The following is a 12,165-nucleotide window of genomic DNA, read 5'->3' on the forward strand; positions in this document are numbered from 1 at the left end:
TAAAACTATTCAATGCAAACATTAGTGATATTCAGAAGATACTTCCCCAAAACAACGCATACTGTAAAAAAACAAACAAGGCCATCTTCACTAAAACCTCTGCTGCTGGACCGGTTGTGTAAAAATCACACCACTTACCTTCCCAACTGATAAAAAGGTTTTACATGCAAAAGCCTGTACAGAGATCACAAGCCAATGAATCACTACTCGATAAATGGAGACCAAGGGAAAGCAACAATACGAATGGCTAGGTCTACTTAACAATGAAAAGCAATCTGTACACTGATGAATAAATTAAAGTGTTAACAAAAAAATTACATTAATGGTCTTTTATTGAGAAAAAAACAAAAAACAAAAATAATGACTAGCTTTTACAACTTGGAATGGACATTGAAATTTCTTGAAACAGCCATGTTGATCGTTGTGCTGAAGTCCTATGTAGATACAAGGTTACTCTGCCGGCTCCAAGTCTGGTACAGACATTTTAAAAACATGAGAGTCCAAAGATGCTCCTCTCTGTGAAAGTTACTCTGAAAAATGTTGTGAACGTCTAACAGCCTGACACCCGTTTCACGTTAGTGCAATGCAAACAAAGTTAAACCAATATTAGGACATGCCATCCTTAGTTAAGATCAGATTTGGGAGCACATCGAGTACAAAAGAGCCACTCATCCATTAGGGACTTTCCTCAACATTTGCACCCTTCAACTATTTTGCTGCATACCATCCTGAGGTATAAACCAATTTTAAAGTAAACCAGCTATGACAATTTATACTACAAATTGAAACAGAATCCACCTGGTAGTGGATGTAATTTTTTTTGCTTTTTGTTGATTTTTAAATACAAAGATCTGACTGTGCTCAATTGTCAAGCTGCATGCATGTAAAACTGGCCAGCCCAAACAGTGTAGTAATCATTAGCAAATGGAACTTAAGGAGTCCCCTAAGTGCTTCCTTGTTGTTTAAAGGTAGTACAAGTATTTATATACTGTAAAACTGATGTTTAAACTCATCTTTTGGGGACAGGACCACCAACCATTACATGCAGAGTTTTTGTGGACAGAAGGTATTTCTTGACATTCAGTTTTGCTATACAGAAACAGAATGAGTAAATGAACATTTTTGCAAGAGGTAAGTAAAAGATTCAATTTGATTCTTCTAGAGGGAGGAACAGGTAAGAGGAGTCTTCATTTTGCTGTCATCATCTGTACGAATTCTGTAAATTAAGAGCATAGAATTCAGGTGTTAATCAGCATAGAGTGTTTTGATCTATTCCATCTTGCAAATTGCACACTTACCACATTAATTCCAACCTAGTGCAAGGTCATTCTAACTTTCAAACCTACTAGTATTGTTACCAGACTGCAGGTCTGGATTGTAGGCACTACATAAAGACACTAAGGTTTGATTATGTCATTTAAACTTGACATAAATGAGATCAGTAAATAGAAGTGTGGGTGACAAGGTCCCCCTCTAGGCATTTACTATTCTGCATTCAGTGTTCTAGGCAGGACTTGTGTATTATGGGAAGTAGAAAGGTATGGGCATACCCAAAGCATTGGGTTTAGATACATAAACAGAATAATGCCAACTTCATACATCTAGTGTAGGTGTAAACAGATTACCTGATGGCAAGTTCAGAAATGACACTAGGTATTACCTTTTAACACATCTCAAGCAAGTTTTTGGTGCAAACTATACTTATCACTAAAATAAAGTGCCCCACAACAGCCCAGTCTTACCTTCGTAGTTGACCTGCCCATCTCCATCTATATCAGCTTCCCTGATCATTTCATCTACTTCTTCGTCTGTCAGCTTTTCCCCTAAATTAGTCATTACATGGCGGAGCTCGGCTGCACTGATATACCCATTTCCATCCTGTAGAATAAAGATAGATACTTGATAAGTTAAATAGTAGGCACCTCATACATCAGATAAGCATTACAGCAACCAAGGAAATAGTTGGGCTATGTACAAACACTCCATGCAGGATTAGGCCCTTGAGATGTTGGAATACACATCCTTATGGCATTTTTGTACAAATTTTTGCTTTAATAGGAACACAAAAAGCACAGCAAGAATGGCAATTAAGCCCATCATTCTGTAATATTAGCTGATAAGTGTTCCCTGCAGCACTGTTTTTCATCAGTAACTGAGTTTTTTGGATCCCAAAGTGAATATCAAATTTTAGGCTAAAATAACCAAAGTGAAATCAGACTTCCCAAACCAAATATGGAATTTCAAAATACAGAAAACATGGAATTCACTTTAATATTACTTTTTCTAGCGTTCATTAACAACCCAGTGAAGGACTGAAAGTGACAGTTACTTTTATAACATTCATAGAAATAAATTCAGTTGACTGTCAAGTGTTTTCTGAATATTTTATACCTTATCAAAAACTCTGAAAGCTTCACGGATTTCTTCCTCGCTATCTGTATCTTTCATTTTTCTTGCCATCATTGTTAGAAACTCTGGAAAGTCGATTGTGCCATTGCCTAAAACAAAGGTTTAACATCACAGAATGAGTGCATCCAATATTTTAACTAAGAACACACCCACAGTACCCTAAAACCTGCTCCTTTAGGACAAATATTCAGAGTTCAATATCTGCCTGGCTGTCACGGTGGTGGACAAAGTCTCCGTGCCAAGGATACTGACTTGATTCAGTCAGGGGTATGGCATTATAAATGTGTATCTTATAGAGGTGCAATTCAAACCACTGAGTGCCATTTTCCTTTTAAGCAGTCAATTGAAAGGTCTTGACATTTGGTTGGCAAGTGAAGTTGTTGGGAGCCATTCTATAGTTGTACTCTAGCAGACAGGTGTTTGACAAAATAAATAATAAAAATAAGACAAAGATAGCATGAGATCTTCAGTGGAGGAATTCATACAGTGAGGTATTTGACATCATGTAATATGCCTCTTCCCATTAGCCTTTGCAATTTCTAGCTATGGCAAAGTATAGAGCTTTTGCTTCACTATTCACTTGTCCTTGCCTCAAGACATTATCTTTGCCTGCATTGGAATTTCAATATAATGCTTTTTAATTGAAATTCTATCTATATGAAAACCTCTGAAATGTCATTGCTACTTTACATAACTACAAAATAAATTCAGATGCAATGGTTCTTCACTAAAACTATTCTATAATAGACTATTTAGCACTTTAACACTTGGGAATAATAATAAAAAGTTATTTTGTACATTAATGTGTTGATCCACAGAAGTCAGAATGCCACTATGGAAAAATGTTATCTTTCCAGGATGATTTTATCCAATTTCAGGCACACATTGGTAATTAATGCCAAGAGTTTGCCTCCTTTTGCATGAATAGGGATTGACAAAACATTAAATGTCACATACTTCAGACTTTAAGCAACCTAGCTTACAAGGTTCTTCAGCAGTAAACTTACCGTCAGCATCTACTTCATTGATCATGTCTTGTAACTCAGCCTCTGTGGGGTTCTGTCCAAGTGACCTCATAACTGTCCCAAGTTCTTTTGTTGTGATGGTGCCATCGCCGTCTTTGTCAAATAAGGAGAATGCCTCCTTAAATTCTGTTAAGAGGGTCAGAAAAGACATTTACAGTACAAGTATAAAAAACTGCAACTCATTAAAGAAGCAGGTAAGATAACTGAGACTCCTTTTCATACATGAGGAATTTTTTTTAATAAAAATTTTTTAACTTTACATAAGTTTTTAATATGCACCCAACTACTAAACTAAAAACAGTTTAAAGCTGTAACAATTTTAACATTGTATCCAGTATCATAGTTCAGTTTTCAGTTGAAAAATTTAATGGTTAGTAACCACTGCAATTTAGCTCAAGTGGTAGTGCACAAAAAAAAGTGCATGTCTTAGACACTCCGGCACCATAACCACTACAGCTGGCTGAGGAGAGGCGATGCTGAGCAGTCTACAGGTAAGTTAAAGATTTAACAACTTACCCTGGGAGGCACCAGAGCATTTCTGCCGCCACCAACACTACAGCAGGCCATATTTGTTATGGCGCTTGGAGTGTTACTTTAAGCCAATACCTTTACAAATTTAAGTAAAATCAAAAGGTAATGGGTGCCAGTATACAATTGGTATTCAAATAGGAATAGTGGCTATTTTCAGAGAGCTTTAATTCTTAAAGGTAGAATGCTACACATAAAGCCAACTGATTACTGAAATGTTTACTCATGTAATATCCCTTAAGGGAATGCCACGCCTTTACTATGAGCTGGCACATTTGCAGGAACTTCGTTACTCATTACATCTAATAGGGCATAGAAAGGTGAGGCACCATGCACATGTATGCAAGACTTTACTCTTCAAGAAAGTCGCCCAGAGCAAGTTAGAAACCGCTTTTCATGAACATTTGTAAAGACAGTGCAGAATTGGTAATCCATTAATAAGCAGAAGAGAGGAAACTATTGTTTGGTGCAGGGAAAACTAATACCAGACTTACCAGCAATCTGTTCTTCGGTCAGTTGATCAGCCTGTAAATTAAATGCATTCAGTTAGAGGCAGAGGGAAGAATCTGTCACGCTGCATGCATAACTCAACTGTTTATTCAAACTAAAGTAATGTTTCACAGAGATCTAGCAAAATGCTATATTCTATAAGGATTTTATCTTTAAAGCCCAGAAAAAGTTCCTACCACGTCAGGATACAACCTTCTAAATCCCAATCACTCCTTTTCTTTTAAAGGACTACACTACCCAATAAAAAAAAAAGTGATTGCTAGTTAGTAGACATGTCTCCAATTAAACTATACACACTCTCATTGGGGTATACATAAAACAGCTTTTAAAAGCTGCATATCTTGTCTGCATCTTTTGGAAGGACCCCCCTCTTAGATCCACTGGGCTAACCAAACCAGGAAGTAACAGGACCAGTTGTCTGACAGCCAGATAGATGTAAAAGTAAATTCATAAATGCACCAATTTCTAGCGAAATCTGCACTTTTTGTAAGATGAAAAACAAAAGGACACTATCCATTACTGTAGGTATGTGGAGTGTGCATTTAAGTCAAGAAGAGGGGAACATCCGCAAGCCACATTAATTGTATGGATGCAAATGAATAAACGTTTGCTCAGTTGTCCTCAGTTTACAATATAGGACAAAATATGTAGTGAATTGTGCTCGATTGGATAAACAAAGGAACTTCAGCTAACATCAAGCCTTAGATACAAGTTCATAGCCTGGTCAACAGCAATTAAAATAGTTACAATATAGCCATTAATTGCCACAGCATAGCAAGAATCTCTGGTACTACAGTGATTTTAGTCTGCTTCATTTTGTGTTTAGCCAGTGCAACAGAAAGATCAGTTGAATAACCAAAAGGGAAATTAGTAGAGTTGAGGAATAAATGTTAGCCAGCACTGCACATTTCCTTTTAAGGATATAAGCAATGCACTCCACAACCATGTTCACCAGTGCATTCAAAGTGTATTTAAAAGCTCCCCAAAAAGGTTTGCACATACAATAAGTGTTTAGTAAGAACCAACACCATTTGCATAAACTATGAAATTCATAGGCCCAAAGATTATTTGGAAGTCTCCATAAGCAGTTTCAAAAAGGCTCCTTAACACCAATCTAGGGCGGCTAAAGATGCCATTTATTTGCATTTCTATCAATCATATTCAAGAAGCCATTATCTCAATTTTGCATGTTCATAGCCAATTGTATGATGAGGACTGCACAGGGGTAAGGGCATAGCACACGTCCTGGCCACACCTCAAGAGTAAGGCATAAATCAGAAAATTCATATGTGTTTACTAGTCACCAGTAACCGTGCTACATGAAGCCTGTGTGAGTTCCACTCCAGAGTTACTGCAAGCAGCTAGGCACCTGTCTCTGGGAAACACCCTGGGTAAAGGAAATTAGTGCTTGATTCCAGTAAAGTGATGTAATAAAATAAGAACACTGGGTTTCCATAACAAGCTCCACATCCTTTTTAATATACGTACTGAACACAAGTCAGCAGGTAACACTTAGTAATTTTGCTGTCACTACAGCAAGCAGCACAAGCCATTGGGGAAGGAGGGGTTGCTAGGAAATAAGGCCAAGAGTTTCACTATTGTGAAACTAAAAAAGGAGACACTGTGGCAGCAGATCACAATGGGACAATCCTTCTTGAACATAAAGTGGCAGGTTCACAACCCCACCAACGTATTACATGGTGATGGTGTGAATTAACACGCAGGCCCAGAATGGATACTGGATGCTTTAATGAGGCTTATGTATTTGAGACTTTTACAATATTGTGCAGAGACCACCGCAGGGTACTATGATATAGCCATGCACTCCATAGTTAGACCGCTTGCACTGCATTCATTTCATCTGACACTTGTTACATCATCTTTGGCTTCCACAGTTCCACCTCTTACCCCAACAAACCTGACACTGGATACAATGCCTGTCATGTGTGACACAAGATAGGTCGCCAGTACTGCACTTGTCAAGTATCACTAGCCAACCCCTAGCCATCTGCCAGAAAAATAACCATTAGCCTGCTGCACCCTTTTAAGCTGATAGTCTCCCACCCCAACAATAATCAAACATTTACTCAGATTTGCTACTAGTCACCACCTTAACCTGTCAGTGCCTATATCACCGAGTACTCCTTAAAGCCAACTAGACATCAGACATTGCTGGCTAGTGTCATCTTACCAAGCTAGCCCATTTCTCGTTATAGCATCCCACTACCTCTCAAAGCCCATACTAAGCAAGGCTCTCGCCCAACAGCCTGTCAAACCCCATATTGGCCAGACATTACCAGCTCCCCCCCCCCCCCGTTGCCGCATTAGCCATCACATCCTTCACTCGCCGACATCTTACCAAACTAGCCACCACATCCCAGCTAACGCTCAAACCCCACAGTAGCCAATTCTTCAGACCCGCTCGCCACCCCCTGGTCCCATCACACCTACACTCGCCAACCGCTTGCCCCCACTACCCATCATTACCCACGGTCGCCACCCACCCAGAACACATAACTCCTCCATTTACTGGAGCTCAGCACCCCGCCCCACTTTTTTACTCAGGGTGTAACCCCCCCCCCGTGAGAGCGCGACCCCCCAATACCTCACCCCCCCTTTCTCGGACATTAACCCTTACTGTGCCAGAGGGTGAGACATATACCACGACACACAAACCGCGGAGAGGCCGGTCCCAGCCGAGACATCCAAGCCCGTTATATAATCCCCACCGGGTAACGGGAGCACAGGGTACCGCGGGGAGCAGGCTATGAATCCGGTGGCATTCAGGGGTGAGGGCTACCTACCATGGCGGTATGTCCTTTGGGGGAGGTTGGTGAGGAAGCCGGCACGCTACGTGGATTCTCCCTTCAGCAGCTCTGTAGATCCAGCAAGGTACGCGGTGCTCCTCAGAGTGCTAGGGGTGTGAGGCGGCCTCACCGATTTATAAGCGCGTATCCTTCCGCCAACGGCCGGGAGCCGGGACTGCGGTGTAAAGCCACGCCCACTGTCCACACAGACACGCCTTCCAGCATTCCTCGGCCTCGCCCCCCTGTTGTCAGGTCTGCTTGTCCTGACCTCATATAGCTGGGATATTGGGGGTCTCACAGGCAGCCCACCCTTTCTATACCGCTAGCTTATCTCATATAGCTGGGATACTGGGGGTCTCACAGGCAGCCCACCCTCTCTATACCGCTAGCTTATCTCATATAGCTGGGATACTGGGGGTCTCACAGGCAGCCCACCCTCCCTATACTGAGAGCTTATCTCATATAGCTGGGATACTGGGGGTCTCACAGGCAGCCCACCCTCTCTATACTGAGAGCTTATCTCATATAGCTGGGATACTGGGGGTCTCACAGGCAGCCCACCCTCTCTATACTGCTAGATTATCTCATATAGCTGGGATACTGGGGGTCTCACAGGCAGCCCACCCTCCCTATACTGAGAGCTTATCTCATATAGCTGGGATACTGGGGGTCTCACAGGCAGCCCACCCTCTCTATACTGCTAGCTTATCTCATATAGCTGGGATACTGGGGGTCTCACAGGCAGCCCACCCTCTCTATACTGCTAGATTATCTCATACAGCTGGGATACTGGGGGTCTCACAGGCAGCCCACCCTCTCTATATAGCTGGGATACTGGGGGTCTCACAGGCAGCCCACCCTCTCTATATAGCTGGGATACTGGGGGTCTCACAGGCAGCCCACCCTCTCTATACCGCTAGCTTATCTCATATAGCTGGGATACTGGGGGTCTCACAGGCAGCCCACCCTCTCTATACTGCTAGATTATCTCATATAGCTGGGATACTGGGGGTCTCACAGGCAGCCCACCCTCCCTATACTGAGAGCTTATCTCATATAGCTGGGATACTGGGGGTCTCACAGGCAGCCCACCCTCTCTATACTGCTAGCTTATCTCATATAGCTGGGATACTGGGGGTCTCACAGGCAGCCCACCCTCTCTATACTGCTAGATTATCTCATACAGCTGGGATACTGGGGGTCTCACAGGCAGCCCACCCTCTCTATATAGCTGGGATACTGGGGGTCTCACAGGCAGCCCACCCTCTCTATATAGCTGGGATACTGGGGGTCTCACAGGCAGCCCACCCTCTCTATACCGCTAGCTTATCTCATATAGCTGGGATACAGGGGATCCCACCGGCAGCCCACACTCTCTATACTGCCAGCTTATCTCATATAGCTGGGATACTGGTGGTCTCACAGGCAGCCCGCCCTCTCTGTCCTGCTAGCTTATCTCATATAGCTGGGATACTGGGGTCTCACAGGCAGCCCACCCTCCCTATACTGAGAGCTTATCTCATATAGCTGGGATACTGGGGGTCCCACAGGCAGCCCACCCTCTCTATACTGCTAGCTTATCTCATATAGCTGGGATACTGGGGGGCTTACAGGCAGCCCACCCTCTCTGTCCTGCGAGCTTACCTCATACAACTGGGATACAGGGGGTCCCACAGGCAGCCCACCCTCTCTATACTGCCAGCTTATCTCATATAGCTGGGATACTGGGGGTCCCACAGGCAGCCCACCCTCTTTATACCGCTAGCTTATCTCATATAGCTGGGATACTGGGGGTCCCACAGGCAGCCCACCCTCTCTATACTGCCAGCTTATCTCATATAGCTGGGATACTGGGGGTCTCACAGGCAGCCCACCATCTCTGTCCTGCGAGCTTACCTCATACAGCTGGGATACAGGGGGTCCCACAGGCAGCCCACCCTCTCTATACTGCCAGCTTATCTCATATAGCTGGGATACTGGGGGTCCCACAGGCAGCCCACCCTCTTTATACCGCTAGCTTATCTCATATATCTGGGATACAGGGGGTCCCACCAGCAGCCCACCCTCTTTATACCGCTAGCTTATCTCATATAGCTGGGATACAGGGGGTCCCACCAGCAGCCCACCCTCTCTATACTGCCAGCTTATCTCATATATCTGGGATACTGGGGTCTCACAGGCAGCCCACCCTCTCTCTCCTGCTAGCTTATCTCATATAGCTGGGATACTGGGGGTCTCACAGGCAGCCCACCCTCCCTATACTGAGAGCTTATCTCATATAGCTGGGATACTGGGGGTCCCACAGGCAGCCCACCCTCTCTATACTGCTAGCTTATCTCATACAGCTGGGATACAGGGGGACCCACAGGCAGCCCACCCTCTCTATACTGCCAGCTTATCTCATATAGCTGGGATACTGGGGGTCTCACAGGCAGCCCACCCTCTCTGTCCTGCGAGCTTACCTCATACAGCTGGGATACAGGGGGTCCCACAGGCAGCCCACCCTTTCTATACTGCCAGCTTATCTCATATTGCTTGGATACTTGGGGTCCCATAGGCAGCCCACCCTCTTTATACCGCTAGCTTATCTCATATAGCTGGGATACAGGGGGTCCCACAGGCAGCCCACCCTCTCTATACTGCCAGCTTATCTCATATAGCTGGGATACTGGGGGTCTCACAGGCAGCCCACCCTCTCTATACTGAGAGCTTATCTCATATAGCTGGGATACTGAGGGTCTCACATGCAACCCACCCTCCCTATACTGCTAGTGTATTTCACCTAGCTGAGATAGTGAGGGTCCCACAGGCAGCCCACTCTTTTTATAGCACCCTCCATATACTGCTAGCTTATCTAATATAGCTGGGATACTGGGGGTCCTACAGGTAGCCCACTCTCCCTATACTGCTAGTGTATCTCACCTAGCTGGGATAGTAGGGGTCTCACAGGCAGCCCACCATCTCTATCCTGCTAGTTTATCTCCCATAGCTGGAATACTAGGGGTCCTGCAGGCAGCCCACCCTTTCTATACTGCTAGCTTATCTCATATTGCTGGGATTCTTGGGACTTTGCAGGCAGCCCACCCTCTTTTTAATACTAGTGTATTTCTCCTAGATAAGGCGCCCACTCTCTCTATACTACCCTCTCTATACCACCCTCTACACTAATAGTATATCTCACCTATAAAGGATACTGGGGTCCAGCAGACAGCCCACCCTCTATATACTGCCAGCTTATCTCACCTATATAGTATACTGGGGGTCAGCAGGCAGCCCACCCTGTCTCTACTGTTTATCTCATGCTGGGGGTCAAGCAGGCAAACCTCTCTATAATGCTAGTTTATCTCCCGTAGATGGGATGCTGGTGGTCTACTGGCTCTGCAAGGGGTACCAGACATCCCTACTAGTATATCTCACCTATTTGGAATAGAGGGGGTTTATTGCACTGACATGGGGTAACAGCCAGTCGTCATTGTGTATACTACTACAGTATCTCACTATTTTGTAATATAGGGGGTCTGTAGCTGACGGCCAAAATGCCATATCTTTGTTTTGTCTCTTGGACCATAAATATACCTTACTCTTCACCCTGCACTGTGTAGCTGGTGGCTCTATACTTCTAGGCACCCCTTCCTGTATTACTCCAGGAATATCTTACTTCAGTTAAATATTGGAGGTTCAATGCTTTCAAAGTGTAAGAGGTCTTCTCGGTAGTACTATATAAATAATTCAACTAGCTGGGATATGAGGGAGGGCTTATGCAACACATCTTACCTGTTCAGTATTGCCTAAATGGGGGGTAACATGCTGCCCCTTTTTGTGCCTCCTTTCTTTGTTAAATAACTGTAGTATATCCAAAATCAGAGTAAAATACTAGATTTCACTATTTATACATTCACTATTTATATATTGCCCCTAGGTGGGTATTGTAGAATGGTACTACCCTTAAAGGGGTTCTATTTTAGCAAATATATGTATAGTTCACTACACCCAGTTTGGTAACGATTATCACCCACTCTTGGGCATTTTATTGCACTCTACAGTATAACAGGTATCCCTCAATAATCTATACACCCCTAGTCAGGGTAATTGAGGTACAAACTGAACCCTAGGGTGCAACAAGTGGCCCACCATGTCTATTCACTTTAAATAACAATCCAAGCTAGGATATTTGGGCCCTAACTTGACCCCGGGTCTAACAAGCAGCCCTCTCTGTCTAAAAACATAGAATGTCTCTCCTAGCCTGGATATTGGGGTTATTTACTGGACCCCTGGTCTAACAAGCAGCCCTCCTTACCTATACGCATGGAATGTCTCTACTAGTCGGAATATTGGGACAATCACTGGAGCCCAGTTATAACAAGCACACCTCCCTGTCTATACACATGGAATGTCTTTCATAGTTAGGATATTGGGGTAATCACTGGACCCCAGATCCAACAAACAGCCCTCCCTATCTAAACACATGGATTATCTCTCCTAGTTGGGATACTGGGGTAATCACCAGACCCCCAAGTCTAACAAGAAGTCCTCCCTGTCTAAACACATGAAATGTCTCTCCTAGCCTGGATATTGGGGTAATCACTGGACTCAAGATATAATAAGCAGTCACCCTTATGTCTTTTCTTGCCAGGATACTTGAGGGCCTGACTGGACCACCCAGGGTGTAACAATCAGCCGCCCTTTGGTATTCACCTGAATGCCCCTCCTAGCTGGGGTACTGATGTATCTCAATGGATATTGCTGGGATGCTGTTGAACCTCACTGTTCTCCAGGGTATGACAAGCAGCACCTTTATATAGAAATGCAAAGTACAGATACCCAACTGCTCCAATACACCTTGAAATACAAACTGTAGGACAGCTTTACTCCCCAAGAGGTTCTGC

General features: G+C 43.9%; 1 protein-coding gene across 1 annotated transcript; it reads right to left on the reverse strand.

The window, feature by feature from the left end:
* Positions 1-314: 314 nt before the first annotated feature.
* CALM1 (calmodulin 1) lies at positions 315-7,398 on the reverse strand. The gene is made up of 6 exons (XM_063439726.1): positions 7,277-7,398; positions 4,457-4,487; positions 3,417-3,560; positions 2,392-2,498; positions 1,743-1,878; positions 315-1,216 (listed from the first exon to the last, which is right to left on the reverse strand). Exons 1-6 carry the CDS (start codon positions 7,277-7,279, stop codon positions 1,188-1,190), a joined length of 450 nt encoding a protein of 149 aa, XP_063295796.1. The 5' UTR covers positions 7,280-7,398; the 3' UTR covers positions 315-1,187.
* Between the last annotated feature and the right edge of the window lie 4,767 nt (positions 7,399-12,165).

The sequence above is a fragment of the Pelobates fuscus genome, chromosome 13 (assembly GCF_036172605.1).
Source record: "Pelobates fuscus isolate aPelFus1 chromosome 13, aPelFus1.pri, whole genome shotgun sequence".
NCBI lineage: Eukaryota > Metazoa > Chordata > Amphibia > Anura > Pelobatidae > Pelobates > Pelobates fuscus.

Bases quoted from the DNA above. Each gene is read 5' to 3' on its own strand.
- CALM1 (XM_063439726.1), bottom strand. The intron at 2,499-3,416 runs GTAAGTTTACTG...CCTTTGTTTTAG, and splicing joins CAATGAAGTAGATGCTGACG to GCAATGGCACAATCGACTTT. The intron at 1,217-1,742 runs GTAAGACTGGGC...CTTAATTTACAG, and splicing joins TGGGCAGGTCAACTACGAAG to AATTCGTACAGATGATGACA.